General features: G+C 37.0%; 1 protein-coding gene across 13 annotated transcripts in view; it reads left to right on the top strand.

Moving 5' to 3' along the window:
- Nucleotides 1-21551, top strand: part of COBLL1 (cordon-bleu WH2 repeat protein like 1) — a 78784-nt gene extending 57233 nt beyond the window's left edge. For 11 of the 13 annotated variants that reach the window (XM_064434670.1, XM_064434663.1, XM_064434659.1 and 8 more), the window contains 7 exons: nucleotides 3385-3529; nucleotides 4493-4561; nucleotides 9726-9984; nucleotides 12470-12555; nucleotides 13898-15516; nucleotides 16142-16324; nucleotides 19009-21551. In XM_064434670.1, the coding sequence (XP_064290740.1) occupies nucleotides 3385-3529; nucleotides 4493-4561; nucleotides 9726-9984; nucleotides 12470-12555; nucleotides 13898-15516; nucleotides 16142-16324; nucleotides 19009-19095 (2448 nt within the window). In that variant the 3' untranslated portion in view covers nucleotides 19096-21551. The remainder of the gene's footprint in view (nucleotides 1-3384; nucleotides 3530-4492; nucleotides 4562-9725; nucleotides 9985-12469; nucleotides 12556-13897; nucleotides 15517-16141; nucleotides 16325-19008) is intronic. The other 2 variants (XM_064434662.1, XM_064434665.1) reach the window with 2 other exon arrangements.
- Nucleotides 21552-22437: the final 886 nt, after the last annotated feature.

The raw sequence follows: 22437 nt of genomic DNA on the forward strand, positions 1-22437 counted from the left end.
TTACTCTGAAATGTTTCAGAATTGGTGATGAATGTTGCATGCATCCACTTTTCAGTATATCAAACACATAACTTTACTCCTTCATTGTATTTGCTTCTCTACTAGTAAGATAAATGCTAGGAGAAAATAGTCATATTGGTTGTTTGGACAGAATATCACCAGCTGAGTTTCTTCAAGTATATTCTGTATGTCTTTTCTTTCCAATGGATCAGAGGTATATTACTTCCTTTGTAGTACTTAGGATAAGTTTAAGTATTTTGGGAAGCTTAAGCCATGTAATAGAAATTGAATGCATGAGCAAATACATATTTCTTGCTGTTACTCCTTGGACATATGCCTGCATATACAAAGGGAAGAAAGAAATATTAGAAATATGAGTAGCAATGTGCTTTGCTATCCCTACATGACACAGTCACCTCTATTTGTCTGTTAAACATGTGTGTAGAGCAAAAGAGGTAGGATGTGGTGATATGAAAATCTCTGTCTAGTGACCCTTGGTATGAGGTGGGCTTTCCAGCACACTGAAATACCCAATACCCCTGTATTCATTCCCAAATGCTTTTTGGTTTTTTGCTTCCATTGCAGCTTCAAAATTACCGTGCCTAGATTACCTTTATTTCCTTTTTTCGAAATGAAAAGAAGGGCAAGGCACTACGTCTGCCACTGCTTACAGAAGCTAGAACTTGGGAAGCACTGGCATCCACTAGTGTTTGCTTTGAGTAGGATTTGGTGCCAAATTTGAGACTAAAAAGTTTTCATATCCACCCTTGCTTGTTGCAGGATGAAGAGGGTGTATGGTCTTAAAAGTAGAACTGCTGCATATGTTATAGAAGTTATGACAGAGTTCACTGGTGTTTCTGCATAAACACAGTTAATTACTTTAGTGTTCCTAACAAGAATTTTAATTTAAATGTAACTGATAAAGCATCGGTTATGATAGGCAGTTGGTATGACACATGAACACCCAGATGTATATTCCAAAGCTTTGTCAGATATGTCTTAATAACATAATTTTAATTTTTTTTCCATCTGTTTAAAGTACTATTTTCACATTACAGCCTTTGTTAGTATTTGAAAGCTCTTAATATTCATATGTTGAATAATTCCTGAGAAAATCTGTTCAACACTTGAACCTTAACTGGAACATTTAGTACTTTCTTGAAATCTCTCTTTGCAAATTGTTTGTTTCTTTGGATGCAAAGGGCAGTAGAAAGGCTTATAAAAATCTTCTAGTAGCATTTGCGCTCTTATGCTGAGAACATTTCCCCCCCCCACACACACTTGTTGTGTGCAGAAGGGAACTCTGGTGACATCTGCTCAGCCGAGCGAGCGTGCGCAGAGCTCGGTGCCAGAGGGAGCCCGTGTGGAGCACAAGAGGTGCAGACCCTGGAACAGGGAAATGTGGCTTTGTGCAGAGCAGAGGGGCTGCAGCCTGAGCACAGCTGCCAGAGAGCAGACAAACACAACTGCCCAACTCTGAGGAGGAAATACTTCAGCCACAAAAAACCCCTCATTTGGGGAAATAATATTGTATTTGATATCCCCTCCTGAATAAATTCAAAGGCTGAATACTATTAATTATTTTTACTTTTTAAGAACTATTTTGGAACTGTGAATAAGAAATTAAAAAGTGTAAAGTGTTTTTTGTTGTGTGACATTTTAATCTAGAAACTGACTTGTTAAAAACTACTCAAGCTTGCAAGTATTTTTAATTAGGAGTGCTGTGTTCCTATACTCTGGTGTTCTTAAAAGAACATTTCACCTGTGCCTCTTGTTTTCTCCCTTAAACCCTGACTCTTGCTCTGCTGTAAAAGGTTTGAGTTGCTTGCTTTGGCATTAGGCTGGTGGGTAGAACTGAGTGTACATTTCTGGGGAGTGGTCCTCCTTATAGTGCATTATCTGTGACTCTGTTGTACCTGATACCAGGGTGGGACCAAGCAGATGACTGAGGGTGCCCAGGGTGGCTCAGAGGATAGCTTTTCATTCACAGCCCTGTTCATCCATTCAGGTATTGTACCCTGCAATCTCCTGGGAGCCACCAAACGCTGCCTTACAGATGGCACCTTGTGACACTGTCTTTTCTGTTGTCATTTTCTTTATAGATTTGATTGTATACAATGAAATGCTGTTGCTTTTGGTCTTTAATATCCCACTTACTGTGGAATCTTTAGATATTTCTTCAGTGGTAGCTTTCTAAATGATAAGCATCTTTTTCCATGGAAATTGACTCGGTCAACAATTCTATTGTCTAATGTTTTTGAAAGGATTGTCAGTGAAACAAGAATATGTGGGTGTCTTTATGCCTTCTCTGTTCCTTGTTATTGTGCTTTGTGAAGCGGGCTGGTTAATTGAAGCACAGAGAAGTTCTCTGGAGATGACCCCACACCCAACTGCTGTGTGGATCCTTCTAGACAGAAATGAATGTCACTGCAGGATTTTATTATGCTGTTGAGCAGACAAGTGATAGGAATCAGAATTACTACAGAAACAGGCAGCTGTGTCCAGTTCCAACATGCATTCCTTTATTGCGGGGATCCTGAACACTGTCTTTCTGATAGATGTGGACATAATTTTCTTCAGCATAAGGCAAACTGTAGTTAAGAAAGGCAGGCAAATTCACAACCACTGTCTTTCTGAGACAGAGAATGTGTTTCTAAAAACAGCTTAAAATGCAATTGGACTGCTATATCATAAAAATATGAGGTCTTCAGCAGGTATTATTTGTCCCTTTTTAAATTACTTTGTTTGTGAATTAAGATTTTTTTTAACTTTTGCTACAATAATGAGGACATTACTATGCTGTAACAATAGTAGGTACTGTAACTTTTTTTTTTACAACTTACTAAATTTAACTTTGTTAAATATTCTAAGACAGTTGTACTTGACAAGTTTTGAAATCAGGCATTCTAAAAATTTTTATGAAAGTTTGGGTATTTCAAGGAGGGAAAGAAGTTCATACTAATTATGTATACAGGCCAATTAGGACTGCTGTTGAAAGAATGGAGAAGGAAACACTGTGCTATGGAGTGGTAGGATGTAGTTGAAACTTCTTTCCACAATGATTTTAGAAAAGATTTATTTTAGGTTTGTAGAATAGCCTTTGGGCATAAAAAAATTCAAATTCTCCTTTAGACTCTATGTAACAACTGATTTTCTTTTATTGCTCTGTGTTGCACATCTGTGAATATATTCAATTATTCCAGAAAATCTTTTTTTTTAAAACAACTCCTTGGAGGAATTAAGATGAAAAACACAATACATTTGGTAATATGTTCTCTCTTTCCCAAATGAACATTATAAATACTTTTGGAGAACAATTACTGGAGCTGTTTCACTGTTTTTCACTGATTGCTAATAATCCTGCTGCCCTGTCTCCCTTGGCAGGCCCCTGTGGGATTCGTGCGGAAAGGTTCCCTGCCGCTCAGCGACACCGCTTCCGTGAACTCCTCGCTACGCAGGATGAAGCGCAAGGCGCCCTCACCACCCTCCAGAGCACCAGAAGATCAAAGTGAAAGCAGTAATGAGCCTGGTAATCTTTTTATGCTCTTTAATTGGAAGGCAGCAGAAAGTGTAGCTGGCTAAACATGAAGGTAACGCCACCTTATGAGATCAGAACCTCAAGTGAGCGACCACAAAGCTGCAGATGCAAAGAATGCCTTTATTTATGCTACCTCACCAACTTGGGAAGCCTCGAAGCAACGCCCAGGCAGAGGTGCCCAGGTGGGAACCCAAGTGGGAACACCGGCACCGCAGAGCTCGGTCCGTGCCAGACCACTGCCAAACCTGCTCCCTTCCTCTGTGTCAGGATTCACACAGGTGTATGAACCACAGGGCTTTGATCTCACCCACAGCGGGGCAGGAATCTCCAGCATGTCTCACATGGTGCCTTGTAAATCTAATCGCAGGCCTGTGTTATCTGAACACAGGTGTTCATCTTGTCAAACACACAAGATTAAAAAGCAATTATATCCTATATGTGGGGTTTTGTGCCCCTACTGCAAGTCACTTGAGTGCATTTACAATCATTCTCATCAATCTTCTGTTATTTTCCCACAAGTGTAAGAAAGAGGGGTATTTAGAGCATGCAGATCAGAAAAAAAAACCCCAGACAATACCAAATTAATTACAGTTAGGTTAAGTATAGAATTGTGTTTATGTTACTGAGGTGGAGTGCTTCAGATGGAGAGAAAAGATTTGCTTCTCTGGATCAGAGAGAGTATAATAGCAAATGGACTGACTAGAAGAATCTTAGAGAAAGTCCACTTGTTTTTTATAATTCTTTTGTTTGATGAGAAATTCGTTTTTCTGGTTCAAAAATACCTGAGAGCTGAGATTAAAATATCTGGAAAATGTGACAATGAGCACTGGCTGTTTCAGAGGAATTTCTTGAAGAAATCACTAGTCTGTATGACCATAATCTAACATTTTATCTAGAACTTTTGCTGGTGCTGAAAGCGAGAGGTGGTAAAGGTTGTTGCTTCACTTTTTGCAGTAACAGAGTCAACAGAATCAGCCTCCACTAAAGTGGAAGGAAGAACCACTGAAATGCAGCCTGAAACAGGTTGGTTGTTTCTCCAAAAGTACTAATAAAATTTACTTCATAGCAAGTTGTGATAATTCATAGCAATAAATTACTATACTATAGATGTGTCATAATATATAACTGATTTTAGTGCTTCAAAATCAATCAAGTTTTCCTTTGAAGTAAAAATGCAGCTTTCTAAAATAAAAATGTTACCTTTGTTGTCTACACAAACAAATACAATATATGTTATATTGCTATCTGTGCTGTAAATTTAATAAAATAAACATTATCCCTGATTTCTCTCCTTCCTTATAAGTTACAGAGAAGAACTATCTAGAATTTCTGTGATTTTTTTTTTTTTTGTACCTCATAACAAGCTTTTCAAAAGCTAAAGCCCAGTGTTGTTTTTAGAACTCTGCCTTGTGCTGCCCTTGACCTGCATAACATAGGGGCAGGAGCAAATCTGTGCCTGGCTTTTGGTTGGCATCTGAACAGCCTTTGAAAACATAAGTTGTAAATCTAAACTGAATGCATAAATAGTTGTTTATACATTAAATTATTTGTTGGGTGTTATGGGAAAAATGTAATTTATGAAAGTATAGCTGTTTAAAATACAATTATTTAGCTACTGAACATAATGCTTTTTTAAATTTATGCAGTTTGTACTGTGAAATACTGTTGTTTGTAAGCACCAGACTGTGGGGTTCAGTTACAGTATACAATAACTAGAAGTCTTCTAAAATTTGAAAAAGCTTTTAGAATAAATCAGTGCCAGTGCAGTCTGAAAAAATAACTCTTCAATGCATTTAATGAGAATGAAGTATATAAATGCTAAGGCTGTGGAGTGCCACTGTCATTATATGAGGCTAAGCACTCAGTTTCTGTGCTAGTTGACAGGAATTTTTAAGTAGCTTTCCAGCTGTTTTATTCTTGATGCCAGTCAAGTTGTTTGGAGTGGTAAAACTAAAATGTACCACAAGAGCTGAAAGTCGTCTGCTAGGCAAATATTTTTCCCCTGGCAAAGGGAGAAAAACAAAAAAATAAGTAATCAGTAAACTGGGCTTGGTTTGCGTTTAGGGCAATTTATGTAAATTATTGGAAAATACGTTAAGTAGAAACAATATGTAACATACTAAATGGGAGTATGAACCTGTAGTGTGGAGTCTGGGGTTGAAGATCTCACGAAGTTGTAACCTTTCCTTGTCTTAGCTGTTGCAGCAGATGAAAGAGAATAATTAATTTCTGAGTTAGTGGTTTGTTTATTAGTACCAAATTTTTTTTTTAAACTGTCCATCTACTACATGCAATGGGTCTAAGATGAGCAAGTTTATCATACTGTGATTTTAAATCAAGTATTTTTTGTTTTCTTATACTTGTTTCTATCTTAAGATTGTTGACCTGTGCTAGAATTTTTACCTTTCCCATCACTGTAATGTCCAAGTGCTGTGTAGATAAACAACCCTGAACTTCAAAGAAATTACTTGTTTATTTTTCCATAGATTTAGAAACTTCTGCTTGAGGCATTTGAGGTCTGTAATTAAATATTTTAATTTAAACTGTAATGGAAAGAAATAGAAAAAGGTAATTATCTTTACTGGGCTTTAGGGCAGTCTATGTTGAACTCTTGGGTTTACCTTTGCAGTTAGTGACAATGTTCAGTCTCTAGTTTTCCTTGTCTCTTCATGCTGTGTCCTTTGCTGATGACTTAATGCAGTGCAGGGGTTTTTTTAATTGTACATATAAGTCACATAGCACAGCTTCATTGCCTCTTTTTTTTCTCATGGGATACTGCTGCTCTCTGGTGGCATCTCTGAAACTGTCATGAGCCCTGTGTATAAAGGGTCCTTTTAGCAAAGCCCCTCATGCTGTGAGAACCAATATTAACAGGCAGCAAAATCAGATGCAGTGCACCTGTCCTGTTCCTAGTCTGAAAATTATCCGTGTTTGGGTATTGTTTTAAATGGATAAAATAGTTCATTATCACTTAAATTGCAAAACTGGACATAATTTTAACTTTACCAGAACCCAGGAGTTCCTTCTATTTGCATTAATACTGCTTTTGATTGTCAGGCATCTGGGAAGCATTGTGAGTTTTTATTTGGCTGTGACTGGCATTCCAGAGTGGTTCTGTTAGGCGGTGTTACGTCAGCAAATAAGCAAAAACACTAAGCTGCAAATTCAGTGTTACCTTTTGCCTAAAATGAACCACTGCAAATGTTCAATTTGGTGTCTCTTAGCTATGCACTACTTAGACACATATATGTTATGTGGAGCTATATAGTATGGAATAGGCAACATTTCTCCTGTGAAATAACAGTTTTCCCATGGTGTAAAAAGTGTGTACCTTGACAAAAGTCATTTAAAGACACACGTCTACTAGAATAAGCATTGACAGAGAAGTTATGTGAACATTTGGGATTATAAACAATTCTCTTTATCAGTTATGATTTTTATTCACTTTCCCAAAGTTTAATCAATGCTTAGTCTTTATTTTTCTAGTGAAGACAGTAAAACGGTATTCAAAACAAATTTTGAAATCAGAGATTTTTAGAAAACTTTCCATCAAACAAATCCCTTGATATAATCCTATTGGTTACAGTATTTCTTAAGCACCTTGTTAGGGGCTGTAGAGTCAAGAGCAGATTTGCATGATGTAGTCAGACTTTCCAGCTCTGGTGCTTATGAGCAGGCGAGCTCACAGAGTAGCACCAGCCTGTTCTCTGCTGGGCATGGGGTATTCCTGCTGCTCAAAGGAGACTTGCAGTTGGTATGTCAGTCATCAGGGGGGTGTGTGTGTGTGTATGTATGTGTGTGTGTACTTATCTATAGATCTATCTTCACAGTGATGCACTGTAGCTATATTGGTTTAGGGCTACTTAAAACCCAGTGATTAATGTTCTAAGAGAATAAACTATGCAATTTATATTACATGTGGATCTATGGATAAGGTGTATAAGCAGTAAGGCAACAGTATATAGCCAGTATTGCTCTAAGTTCTTCCATGTTACATGTAAAAGCTATGGACTGAGGGTTTGGAAACAAATTGGAATCTGAAGTGCTCCCCTAGGGAGTTACCTGCATGGCATAAGTGAAGGATGATTGTTAAATGTTGTTTGTGTTCAAATGTATTCATGTTTTATTCTGCTGCAGCAGTGATGGCCCAGGTCTGGAATGAGACCCAGTAACAGATGAAAATCCACTAGCAAGCAGGGCTGGTCTTATGCTGACAGATGAGGTAGAACATTTTTTAAGAAGTGTGAGGGCTGTTTTTGTTTGGTATTATCCATTTGTAGGTCAGGTTAGTCGACCCCAATGCTTGGAAGTGTTTCTAGCACAGCAAAGAACAGACTTTCACATAGCAGGAATGTCAGGAATGTCTCCTACCAACCCAAGCTAAGTTTCCATCCCAGGAGTATAGATACAACTCAGCCTTTGTTACACTCCTCTCCAGAGGAAAAGCAGCAGAGAAATGCCAGCAGTTCCTGGGCATAAAGCCATAGCAGCTCCAGAATTCCATTTCTCTTGTCAGAAGTCCTGGCTATTCTTTGTTGTCTAATTCAGGTTTCCATAGAGTATTTAGACTGAAAATCTCAGTCTTTGTTCCTGTTGTTGGTGATGGCTCAGGCCCATGGTATAATAGGTCTCACCAGTAAAGGAGGCAATGTTCTAGAGGGCCAGTTACGGGCTGTGGGATAATCTTAGCCAGTTCAATGTTTGCTCACATTTGTTATGTTTTGTTTATCATTTTGACAGATATAACTTGTCACACATGAAATGATGCTGCCATCACTAAAATGTTCCCCCAAAGTATGAGGCTGCTGAGTATGAGCGTTCCCTAGGTGGAGAAGGGTTTGGTGGATGATGACAGGAAGAGAAGGCCCTTATAACTAGTAAACCTGTAGGAGTCCCTGTAATACCAATGTGACATATTTGTATGTGCCTGTGCTGAAACCACATGGAAGGAGCTCACCTGCACCACTTTGCAGTCTTGCCTTTCTTTCCTTGGGGATCTGAATTGCCTCTGGATTCAGCACTATGGCATGTGTTGATCATATTGCTTAATGTGTAACTACCAAACACTATTACAAGATTGCAATATAAAACTAAGAATTAAACAGTAAGATATTTGGCTTTTGTAGTTTCTCTGTAACTCTGAATGAGTACCTTTGGTATTGCTTAACTCTTAACTAATGACCCTATTGTAAACACCAAAGTTTCTATTCTGCACTGAGCCTTTCTCCAATACATACGTTCTCTCCATACTTTTCTATAACATTGTACTTCTCTAGAGGTACTGGAAGCATTGTAGGATACCAGCTGCTAAAAAAAGTCAGTCTAACATTTTTGTCAATCTTAACTTTTTTCTTTTTTTGTACTCTGGGATCTGTGACTTTCCAGTATTCCTTTTTGTTTGATTTGTTGCCTTTGGTTTACACTTGCAAATTTACTGATACTGCTTAGACTGAAACCCAATTGTCCAAGTGCAAGGCTTGTCCCTAACAGGTGTCAGGGCACCCAAAGCTGATGGGAGTATACTGGTCAGGTGTATTTATTAATTCAAATACACTGATTTATCTGTGTTCTAATCCAGCAACTCAACCTTTTAGTTTTAACTGTTCTCTGGCTGCAAATATCAGTATTTTTATGGATTAGCACTTTTTAATGAACTTTATTTTTGTACTGTAACATGAAGCACTGCACAAGACACTTTTAATATGCTTAGGGTGCTTATGGGAAATTTTTCATAGTGCTGGTGAAACTTGTTCAAACCCTGGGCAAAATTGGTATTTCAGTTACTCTAGTTCTTGAACATTCCTACTCTGATATACAGGAACTGTGTAGTTTAAAACTCACTGGAGAGCTAGTGGAAGTACAAGAAGTCTGGGTAAAAGCAACTGTCCACCTCCATGAAATTTGGGGTTATGAGATAAATAAAAATATATGTAACAGTCTTAATTCAATACTTGGGTTAAATATGAGAGAATTCTGTGAAGTCTGAATAGATCTCTTAAAATTTAAATTATTTTTAAAATTTACCTGAATTATGAAAAAAAAAATTGTTTTCCTTCTTCAAACTATTTTTAGACTTCCTTGAACAGTCCCTTTTAATCTACAACCTGCATCGAGAGCTGTGGGTTGGTTTGGGTTTTGTTGGTTTGGAGATATTTTTACTTTCTTTTCCTTTCTTTTGTGATTGTAGATGTAAAGAGCTCAGAATACAACCTGGAAGAAATTGATGAAAGGGAGGAGATAGGTGTGCAACAGGGAGAGGACAGTGGAAGTACCAATACCTCTCCTGGGACAGGAGAGGTTACTGCAGCCTTCAGCTCTGCTGAGGTATCACTGGAAAATGACAAAAATGATCCTGCTTCATCAGCTCCTGCTCCTGGCAGTGTTCCCACAGACAACTTGCAAAGCTTTAAGGAAGAAAAACAAGAAAATATGAGCACAGATGGCAAGTAAGTACGTTTTGTGACAAAGAAAGGAGCATTGGGGGGACAATGGGGGAGGCAAATAAAATGCAGAGTGCTGTTTCATTGTGAAGCACAGAATAGAGAATTGTGAGAGAGGAATGAGCTGTAATATGCTTAGCTCTCATTGTAGCACTCTTCTGTTCACAGTAATTCATGCAGCTTTTCAACAAAAATAACAATGAAGTGTTCTGCAGTTCTGTTTAATCTTTCCTTTCCTTACCACTCAAACAGCTGGAGCCCAGAAAAGCTGAACCCAGTTCCAAAATGCCCAGTGTATTTACTAGAGCAGAATGCTGCAAAAAATTTGGATTGATTAGTTAAATAAAAATGTACAAATTCTTTCTTGCGGATAGGGGGAAATGGATACATCAGCCATTTCTGTTCTTTTGGGCATGATTCTTATTGCTTGCATATTTGTTTTGGCTTTAATTTTTATTTTTTCTTTTCCTTATATGTGGTCTTGACCTGTCTCAATCCATTTGCTCTCAGGAAAACAAGTTAATTCAGCTTTTTTAAAGAATAAACACATTAGTTTCCTTAACTGCTCTTTTTCCCTTCTGGTGATGCTGTACCTTTGCCCTTCAGCATGTTTGTTAAACTACCTGACTCAGCAGGTTTCCAACATGAGTTAGTGCCTGCTTGAAATAAATGTTGATTGTCCAGAGAAGTCCCATTGTGTTAATGCAATTCACTATTTCTCTGTTCCCTGGGGCAACTAAGCTGGCTACTGTTCCCAAATTAAATTGAAAGAACTATTTCGATTATTGTACTGAAGCCAAAACGTGTGACTGCCCTAGTAGCCAAGAACTTTCAAGGTAGTAAAGAGAGGTTTAACTTGTATTTGAAGGGATGTTTTTGTCCGTCCAAGGCCACATGTGTCTTTGCAAAAATCTTTGATACTCTGTCCTGGTGAAAATTGTCCCAGTTGCTTGGGTGTTTCTCCTCTTTATGCAGCTAATAAATTGTCTTGAATTTGCAATTTGTCAGGCCTGTGTTATTGGGCCAGTTTGCCTAATTATCCAGGGGATTTTTCTTTCCCTTCCTCCCTATGAATTGGTAGTAACCTTTCATGTCTTATAATCCTGGTGATGATCAGGTGGAAGGTACTGCACGCTGGCTTTAGAGTTTGGCAGCTGCTTCCTGAAATATCTTGGGGATTCCAAAATGAGAAGTGGGGTTTCTCTGACATTATATTTTTGGAAAACTTTAGATAATTCTGGTCTTTTGTATAAGATCTAGTTACTTTGAGAAGTGTTTCTTTTTAATCCAGCCTGGGATACATGCAAAATATTCCAGTTGAAACCAGTAATTTCTGTATTGATACTCCGTGGTGTTTTGTGGCTTTTGGGTTTGGTGATTTTTGATTTGATTTTTTAAAATATTCCTATTAAAAATCTAGTACAGCCTGTTAATAGTTTTAGCTCAGTCACTCAGCCTTGTTAAAAGTAATGGAGCTAAGCAAGAGTACAGAGTGCAGGACTAAGCTTTAACTTTCTTCCAGCAATAATTTTGAGAGCATATGCTCCTGTTCAGCAGTTTATGGGACACTTACAGTGTGTTTGGAACTGTACAGACAACACAAGCATCGATGGTTATTGAGAAATGTATAATTTTAAACCATTCAAAGCAGATGTGTCTGCTCAAAGCACTGGTTCTGACAACTAATGCATTTGGTGTGGCAAATAATTTGGAATCTTCATAATGCCAGTATTTCTAACGGCATATTATAAAAATACCTTGAATGAAGTTTGAGATTTTAATAACTTTTTATTAAGGAATTTTTAAGTATTTTTGCCTTTTTCATTTACCTTTAGAAGCCAAGGACTTAATATGTCCCTGCCAACCCAAAAAATAAGGTTTTTATTCAGCACTTTTGCAGTTCTCTTGTCCCCCACAAAATGAGGGAAATAGATATTGGATGTGTTTCTAAGATATTTACAATGCAGGTAACATGTTGTGTGTGTCTTTCTTTGCTGTTCTCAAGGTATTTCTTGAAAGGGACTACTTTGAGAAGTCTGTATTGCTCAGTTCATGTGTGCATACACAGTCAGTGTCTCGTGCAGTGTGGTGGGGACAAAGCCAGGGACACATTTCAGATTGGGGGATGTCAGAACACTTTATATGAGTGAAGAACCATTGTGGTTTCACTGGAGTGGAGTTGCTGTTGGAAAGTGGGTTCTTCAAGCTGCGCATGTAAACAAAAGGAGGGGGAGAAGAGAAGGGAAGACTGATCATCTGCTTACACAGAAGCAAGTGGAGCTGCATGTCATTTTGGTAAAATATCATGGCAGCATTTCCTCTTTTGTTTTTTTTTTTTTAAGTCGATTCTGTTGAGTATTCCAGTGTTTGGCAGAGCAGTTCTGTTTTGTCCATCTGTGTTTAGAGAATATTGCCAGTTCTCTTGCATCATTCCTTGTGTTTACTGAAATGAATGATACCAGCATATTTAATGTACTGTTGTACTTTGCAGAGGACTACAGACTAAGATAAGCAGCGAGGATGCTGGATTTCAAACAGACAGGAAGCTTAAAATTTCAGATCAAAATAAAACTGATGGTGAGTAGTTCCTACTTGTTGTTAATACTTGAAGCTTGAACTTTTCTATTCCTTTGAAGAAATGGCTATATAGTCAACTCTTGGCTGTTATCATCAGATTATTTTCTTTACACTTGCTCTAGCTCTGTTGTATTTTCTTTGAGATGAGGTGGCAAGTATTGGCTGCAGCTTTTGGGTTTTTTGGGGTTTGTTTTTAATATATTTTTGTTTTAGCAGTAGTCAAAGCTGCATCGTGCTGTTATAGGATGGTGTGGGTGGGACAGTGCTGAGGAGGGGGAAGGCTGGACACACAGGCAATCCTGCCACGTGGGGTGACATGGCTGCCACATTCCCACCGGGGAAGAAGAAGTCATCAGTTGTTCTTTGCTTAGGAAATTAGGGTGCGTTTTCTGCATGAAAATGCAAATATTTTTAAGCACAAATAAAATAAAGTGACACACTGATCTGAAACGAAATGACGACATCCTGTGCATCTAATGGGTCATAAATTTCTCTGTGGTTTTTGTGGCATGACTGATTTATTTTGCTCTTTTGTGACACTGATTTTCAGATTTATATATTAGGCCTTCTATTGTCTTTTATACTCAGTACACCTCTGTTAATAAATCATAACAATACAAGTCCTGTTTATATGTGATATAAATTTGCACTACCATTTTATAGCATACGTGAAATGCGGCTTTTTCCCCTACATAAAATACCACTGTATATGACTATTCCTGAAAAATTTCATTTTTACCAATATTGTGTTTAAAACAATTTGACTAAAATATTCATGTGTTTGGGAGATGATCACATGTTTAGTCCTGGGGTAGAAAATTGAATTATCAGACCAACTAAAGCATAGGAAAAATAGGTTTGGCAAATTGCTCTTGTCCATATGTTTTTCAGTTGTTTTCTTGTACAAATACATAAGGTGCAGTTGACAAGATTTGTAACATTAAAACTTAAGAACAGAAGCCACAAATATGTAGAACTAAATAAAAACTGCATCTAACTTGATATTGAGTAGTCCTTGAGCTCTTGAGTTACTGATGCCTATAAAATGAACTGGAATTCATTAGGACTTTTAAAATTGTTGTGGAATAGTTTTTTCTATTAAGTCTATGCATGGCATCTGTAACCTGTTTATTAAGGAAGAATACTTGAGTTAGAATACAATTATTTGACAATATTAGTCAAATATATACATTTATTTAAAAGGGTTATGGAAAATATTGGCATCAGTGAGAAGCTAGTAATTGTTACTAAATACACTGGATGTAGGGCTTCATCATGTAATAAGGAAGCTTGAATCTTTTTGGCATTTGTATTAATTTTGAAGTCTTTCTTTAACTTAAAGATCACAGTGATACAAACCTCCTTCCAGCAACAGAAGAAGGGAAAGAACTTCAGACAGCTGAAATTAAAACAGTAGATTTTCAAGAGAATAACAAGCTTGAAGTTGACAGACTATCAAACTGCCAGGCATGTAAAAATGACATCTCTGTAAGTCATAGGAATTATCCTCAACTGATTTCAGAAAAGCAAGGTTGCAAAACAAATGCAACTGACTTGGACACAGTAAAAACTCAGGATGTTGGAATCCAGACTTTGGATAGCAATTTGGGAAGGACAGCGCAGAAGGAAATTACTGTTCCTCAGGGTGTTGAATCATCCACATTTAGAGAACTGATTCCTCAACACAACAGAGATAGGAACAACTCCCTTGCTCAAGTGATGCATGGAAGGCATCAAGACAGTCAAGATACTTCAACAGAACAAAATCTTGAGACACAAGAAATAACTCATAAAAAAGTAATTCCAATAAAAGACCAGAGTCACATCTGTATAAATGGCAGTGATTTTGCTTCACCAGAAACAGCTGCTGAAACTCTAGATGACTCTCCTGTAAAAGGTCAGCCTTTTTATAGACAGGACGCCAAACCTAAACCCAAACCTGCTAATGAAATTACAAGGGATTACATACCAAAAATTGGGATGACTACTTATAAGATAGTGCCTCCAAAATTCTTAGAAATGATGAAGAGCTGGGAATCAGAAGTTCTATCAGACCATAAGGATCAAGAATTGTCTACTTTGGGAGACCCCAAAGAATTCATAGTGCAAACTGAAATTCCTCATTTGTCAAAAAGTGTGGGTCCTTTACAGGTTGGGTCACAGAATGAATCTGCAGCAGCAAATGGTCTGCTGCAGAGAGTGAACAGCATTTCTGAACATACTATGACCTCTGGAGCTGAGATTACTACTGAGAGCAACCTGATGGAAAAAGAGTCTTTCAGGCAGCCTGTCCCACTGATGCTGAACTTGGATAATACAAATTCTTCTTCTGAGACTCAGGACAAGTCAAATGCATTAAGTCCATTAAGTCCTACAATGAAGCCTAGTTCTTTTTATCTGCAGATGCAACGAAGAGCGTCAGGTCACTATGTGACATCTGCAGCTGCCAGAAGCACAGTTTGTGCTCCTAATTCAATTCAAAATGAAGTTAAGAACACAGAGATGGGTAAAAAAATCTCATCACCTGATTTGACTTCTTTGGCTTTACAAAAAACAAGTATTCCCTCTCCTCCTGCAGATCAAGAAAAAGCTGATGATGGAAAAATCATTGAATCTTCCACTTCTCCTGTTAAAAGCAATAAGCCTTTAAATGTTCCCTCCTGTCCTCCTCCCTCAGCACCACTGAATCTAAAAACTCTCAGAACTTTTGCAGTTCCAAAGCCATACTCCAGTTCAAGACCATCCCCTTTTGCTCTTGCTGTCTCCTCTGCTGTCAAAAGGTCGCAGTCATTCAATAAGACGCGTACAATCACTAGCCAGGCACCGAGAGAGGAACTTCCAGTGGAACTCTCCTCTGTCCCTTCGGCAGCTGGATTCTCCTCAGCTACCTCCATGCCTGAAGTAAAAAGTCCTTCCTTACAGACCATAACAGCGGGGTCACAAAATAGTCTAATGGATAAGGTAAATTTTACTTCTAATACTAATTGACTGTGGATCCAGTGCCATCAAGTGCACCTGATGTAAAGGCTTGTTTCTGAACCACTGCCTGGCCAGAAAGTGCTGTATTTGTGCAGGCAAAACACCCTGTCCACCTGGTGTCCACCAGCAGCACAGCTTTACAATGAGGTGCAGGAATACAGGGAATGTTAAAAATGAAAGCAACATCATTCAGATGATTGCAAATAATTATTTCCTGCCGTAATTAGCATCCCCTACTTTAAAGAACTGTAAATTAAATAGTCATATATCCACTGTAATACTTATTTTTACGTTTGGAGTGTTTACAATTTGTTCTTTATAGTTTTCCTAAATTAATTCTGAGTGGTATGATCCATTTGGCTTCACGTGGTCATGCCACAAGCACACTTGAATGGAGCTATAAAATTTTGCTAGCATAATTACTTGAGAGAGAAACTATGTGCTGTGCTGGAAGTGTGGCTGATGTCAGAAATCTTGAACCAAGCAAACACTAGAATGGCAGCAGTTTGCTATGCAACCTTGTGCCAGGTTGTTTCAGATTTCCATTTATAACTAATTCAGATGAAAACTGTTTGGCTTCTTTTCCTTCCACTTCCTCCCTTTATAGAAAGACAGCCATGTGCATAGTGAGCAGAAGAGTCAGGCGCAGTCAGGTGCTTCCCCTGGCCACCCACGCCCTGTCACCAAGAGACAAACCGCGATGACGCTGCCGCGTGCTGACCCCGAACAGATCCACCAGAGCCTGCTGGCTGCAATCCGCTCTGGAGAAGCTGCTGCCAAATTGAAAAGGGTGAGTTTTCATCACTGCATCCAAAACAAAGAACTCATGGTACTTCCTTCAAAATTACCATACTAATGCCTGATTCTAAAAGCAGTTAGTTTTGGCACAAACTGCTGCCAGGAGGTCTCTTAACAATGGGAAGGGAGTTGGGGAAGAGGGTCAGTTTTGCGTAGTAAACTGGTGAATGCACCCACAGAGCTCCAAATGTCTGTATTTTCATACAGTACAAACGTAATCAAAATCTTCCTGAAATGAAATGGAAATCTCTAGGTTATCATAAAGTATCTTGTCCATAAAATCTGACTTGCTTGTGTTTACATGGTTTGAAATGGTATGGCTTTAGAAACTGCTGAGCAGCTTTGTTCTAGACTTGAAGTGGCTACAACATTTTGCAGGCAGATAACACAGTTCTGAAGACAATTTTCCTATTTATTACACTTTATCAGGTCCTTAGTCTGTTAGGCATCATAACTAAAATATTTCTCAATCTTTTGTCAAACAGTCCTGGAAGGACCATCTTCCCCTACCTGCTCTGGTTAAAAGCTTTCTCTCCTGAAATTATCATACGTATCTATCATTGGGTAAAACAGTCTACATTTTTAAAATCTGTACTGTTGTAAGTTTGCAACCAGAAAATCATAGTCTCACAAAGTTTTCTTGACCTCACATAGTATTTTGCATTCTGTTTTGAGGAATAATTTTTCATTGCAGAAGGTCAAAGAAATTCAGTAGGTTTTTTTTCTTCCCTTTTTTCCACTTGAAAGAACCTAATCATGTGTGGTAAGTGGATACATGGGACATTTTTATTTGTTTGTTTGTTTTATGGAAGTCTTTGATTTCCTCGGGTCAAAATCTTGCAGTGAATGGTCAGACAGTGGAATGTTCCATTTCATAGGTTTTTGTTTCAGTGTAGGAGTGCAACATCCTCTCTGAGGCTTGTAAATCTCCTTTCCTGGGAAAGTTGCAAGCATGCTCAAGTAGGGTTTGATCACTAGTCAGTAAAAATGGAATATAATACATTGTAGAATTGCTTCTAACTACATGTCAGTAATCATATTAAGAACAGGATAAGATGAAGAAAATGCTGTATTGTTCAAAATCCATTAGAGGTAAAATCTGTTCTACCAGAAATACTGTTTGGGTTTTATTTGCTTATATTTTTAGGATTTTTTTTTTTCTTCTAGTGCATAATTACATTCTGAGTAATATGACACTTCATTTAGTTATTCATTCATTTTAATAGAAATGTTCTTAGTGTAGAATTGACCCATATAGTCTTTATCAGTCTAGGTACTGTAAGAATGGCATGGGGAAGGGGAGAGAGATAATGACTGAAATTGGTTCTCCCTTTCTCTTTTGTGGATGGGAGATGTGCTTTGTCAGTAAACTGCATGTTGAGACTGGGGTGATGAAAGGAATTTTAAGAAGAAATTATAATAATGAAGAAGCTGTAACCATAAAGAAGAGCAGTTTGCAGCAGAGAGATCTGAACCAGGCTTAAAAAAACCCCTGGAACACAAACAAAATGCAGTGAAGAACTCACTGAAATTTTGCCAAGCATAAAATTGTACATGCTGTTCTTTTCACTCTCAGAGTGCATATGCTGTGGTACAGGTATGTCTGACAGCAGAAAGAGATTTTTTTGGCCTACAGCAAATTTAATAAAAACATGGTCTCATTTTATGTTTAACACGGAGAACTGGCAGTAGTGGGACAGAGAAATGAAGCATTTTGTATCAATAAGGTATTTGCACCCAAAAGTGCTATTGAGAATTGAGAGGATTTCTAGAATGCATACACCTCATAGCGTCCAGTATTGCAGTCACCAAAAGGAGTAATAATCTGATCCATTTGAGCAATGAGAGATGTCTGTCAGGTACTTGCTTCTCTTTTTGCCTCTTACCATAATCTCTCTTCTTGCAGCTCTGAGAATAATTTAAAAAATAAAATCCTGGCACGACTTGCCAAGATCTTTAATTTTTTTCTCCCTCTGTTTTACTTACTGTGTAGTGAGTATGCAGCGCTGAGATCTGTGGCCTTTTGTGTTGCTGGTCTTTCCTGTTCAATAGGGCCCTCAGTAGTTACTAAACTAAAATGGGTCAAGTGAGGTTTCTTTTTACTGATTTTTGTTTTGAGAATGTTTTCATTGTGTTTAGTAAACTGTGTGCTGTGGTATGTGGTTCTCATGGCTGTGGAGTATCTACAGCTCCCATTAACTCCAATTGGAGCTGTTGGGTTATGCAGTTCCATTAAAAATCAGGCTTTGGCTATCTATGCTAAAAGTTATGGTTTGCTTCTGATAAAAGAAACATTAATATAGTATAAAGTGTTAGAAGATATAGTAAGAAATCAGGTCTGTTCAATATGTAATAAATTTTTGGTTTAGTGATGTTTTTCAAGTACTTCTTTCCCCCCAGGTGTGGAGAAGGACTAAAAATTATGTGTCTTTTGAATAATTATACATGAAATTTTTAGTCAGGATAAAATAAGTTTCTAAGAAATGTCTTCTGTTTCCTCTTCTGTGGAATATATGCTTAGTTAAGAAATCATATAGGAAGTCTTCCATTGCAATGAGAAAAACACTAAATGAAGTAACATTGTGTAACATATTACAGTGATAAAAATCTGCAAATTTAGGTTAACATTTCTCTAATTTTTTTTCTTTCTTTTTTTTCCCCCCACCATGCCTCCAGGTTGGTCCTCCATCAAACACCATAGCCGTCAATGGAAGAGCCAGGCTTAATCCTTTGTATTCCACAGAAGCTAAGGCTAATCCCTAGATATTATACCAAATACTTTGCACTTTACTACTGCTTCATAGGCCAACTTAATACTAACTATAAATTTTTGAAAGTGTAAATGCAAGTATATGTTAATATATTTTTGTCAACAGTAATAACAATTTCAAGCTGGATCTTTTGATGCCTTGAAAAGATTATTAGAATATGTAAATTATAGTAATATTTTGCCTTTTTATCTTTATAAAGCTGACTATGCTGCTAAAAAGTTTTAAGATAAGGTGTAGGTGAGCTTTGCTTATGATAGAATGAGAATTGAAGATTCTTGATTTTAGCCTTCAAGACTAAACAAGATGTAGCACTATGCTGAAATTACAGATTGGAAGAGACCTAAAAGGTTTAGATAAATAATTAATTTTGAATTGTATTACTTTAACAGATTGTATGAACTTAAATATACCACATGCTGCCTCCATATTACTTTATTAAATTAAAATTGTAATTAGTAGAAATCTTAATTCAATGCAATACTTTGTTTCTGTCTAAAAAAATAGCTGTTTTTCTTCCTTTAGCAGACAGTAATTGGGATATGTATTTGGATTATTTTTTTTTTACTTTCCTGTAATTGTATTTCCTGGTAGCACACACACAAAAAAATCAGGACATAAATTATTGGAAACTTTTGTACTACTCAAAATCTTTTCTTAACAGTAGCATGACATGATGTTTCTCAACTAGTCTTTAAATATCTGTATATAGTATTCACCTAGAACTTAGATAAGCAATAATTTTCGTGAACTAATTATGTCTTTAAGTAACCGTCAACATATAGTCACTTACTAATGAAAACAAATTCCAGTTTTGATACTTAATGAAATAGAATATTTTTTTTACTAAAGGTATAACTAAAAAATGAACTTTGGACTTGTTAATATATTTCAATCTTAAAACAGCACAAAAACACATAAATCATGCTTATGTCAGATATCATATTTATGGATTCAGCATTAAATACAAAAATAGGAATCTATTAAAAGAAAATGTTCGACGTTGTATTTTATCTATTTTGAGTTTCTTGTCAAGATTATACATTTTGGGGGAGGGGTGGAAATATGATCACACTCATGATGAAATAGCTACATTATGGATGCATGCAGCAAGTCCTGGGGTATTTGCCATATTAAAATATTTTTGTGCTGGACTTGATTTAAAATTAAGCAATTGTATTTAGTTTCTGTTCTCTAACTATATATATATATATATTGTACTTTAGAAACATTATGTAACTCAGTTTCAGTAACTGATCTGTGTGTGCATTTTAAAATTGTTTGCTGCCAGGTTTTTGTGCAATAATCTCAAAGAGGTCTAATTACTTTCCTAGTCCAGAGTCAATTATCAATTACAAGTTATGGTGTTAACTTAATGCTGAAACCCTTTAAGGAATATTTTAGTAAAAAGAAATTCATAAAGACATCTGAAGAACATTTTTTTTCATTGCTTTTCACTCCTGTTTTCTCTTCTGTGTCTTGGTCCCTTGTCAATGTGTGTTACCACTTCCATGTCCTATTTGTTCTTGCCTCCAATCAAGAGTTCATTCCAAGGGTGGTGGAAGCTCACGTGGTAGTTCAAAAGACCTGTTTCAGGGTTTGACTACAAAAGAAAGTTTCAACTTTCACTTGAAAATAAGTGAGATAAAAGACATAGGGGCTTTTCTAGTTTCTAACTGGGGCTTACATTCTAGATTTCACTGTGTCTTGAGGGACAGACTTGAAAATTGTAACTTGCTCTCTGGATTCTAGTCTGTGTTCATTGTGATATTTGAAGTCTGTGTTTTAGGCATTCCTATACACCATGCTGATCTGAAACTGCCAGAGAAGGGGTTGCAAAGAAAAGAGTCTTTTCCTTGTACTTTGGGTGTGTGGGAGTCATGGGGTTTTTTTCAAATGTTGGTATTCTCTGCCAAGGTGACCAAAGTTATTTAATAAAATAATTTAATCTCCATCTGTGCTAATAAAAATATATATGATGTTTCACTTTTTCAAACAAATCAACATGGTCCAATTTCTTGTTTTGAGGAAAGTTCAAATAATTATACTTTGTTCTTTTCTTTAGTTTTGACAACAAAACTGTACTACTGTATGTTTCTTAGTCCCATATATTAAAAATAAACTGCCTTTTCATGTGAACTCCTGAAGGCAAATATCATCTTGTGTAACAGAGATTAAAACCACCTTGCTTGAATTTTAGGGTTTCTTCTTTGTGTAACTGAACTTGCTTGATAACTAACTGAAATGTCTACACATGCTATAGTACTGTGAAACTCTTCAATGAGACTTGTTACTAGCTGGCAAGTTTCTTTGGCTAAACTTTCTCTTTCCCTCTTCTTCCAACACGTATATGTAAGACATTTTTAAATCTTGCTATTGTATTTCTACAGATGCTTTTTTTTCTTACACTCTTTTATTAAAGTCTACTAGAGAGAAACTCTTGTTGATGAACTTGATGTGTTTATTCATTATTCAACCATAAAAACATTTCTGTTCAAGAAAAAGGTGTTTCTAGTAACTGCAAGCCCAAGCTAGGCAGCATTTAATTTTTGTTGTGAATACGTTACATGGAGGGTAAACAGACAATTTTTTGAGCCCTTTTTTTTTTTTTTACTTAATATTTTTTACTATTTTTAAAGTAAGAATACTTATAGTTTGGACAACATATATAACATGTTTTCCAACAGGAGGCAACTAGTTACACCATACCTCTTATAATCCCCTTGCTTTTGCATGGCAGATGCAAATGTTTGGGAATGAAAGTCAGGATACTGAAGTAAATGAAATGTCAGTGTAATTGTCCAGACAGAGCAGCAGGTCCCAGGGAAGGTGCATTATAACCTACTGGTACCAGTTCTTTGAAGAAGCAGCAGGTATCCACATTGCACAGTGCACGGTTCAGACTCCAGGGCTTTCAAGTTAAGGAGGGCTAGCAAAGCAGAGTTAGGTAGTAAAAATTATCTTCTTAGCTATTATAGAAGATATATTTTTAAATTTATTCTACGGAAGAATAAAATTAAGATGTACCTGTAAAACAGATGTACCTGGAGAAGGGAGCAGTTTTGCTGGGACAGCATCACCAGATAATTTTTGGAAATGTTCTTGTGACTAAAGGCCAAGGTAAGAGCGTCATACTTTGCCAGCTACAAGATATTGGACCACTCAGTGTCTCCATTGTGGGATGTATATTATGTAATCAGTGCCTGGGTTTTTCCAGCTACTTGTAATTGTAACATACAACATGACAGTCTCCAAGGAAGACATGCAAATTATGTGGATATGGACAAGAAGCATGGAATCACACATGACAGCACCTAATACTTTAAACTTTGTTTAT

Source organism: Passer domesticus, chromosome 10 (genome assembly GCF_036417665.1).
Source record: "Passer domesticus isolate bPasDom1 chromosome 10, bPasDom1.hap1, whole genome shotgun sequence".
In the NCBI taxonomy this organism is placed as follows: domain Eukaryota; kingdom Metazoa; phylum Chordata; class Aves; order Passeriformes; family Passeridae; genus Passer; species Passer domesticus.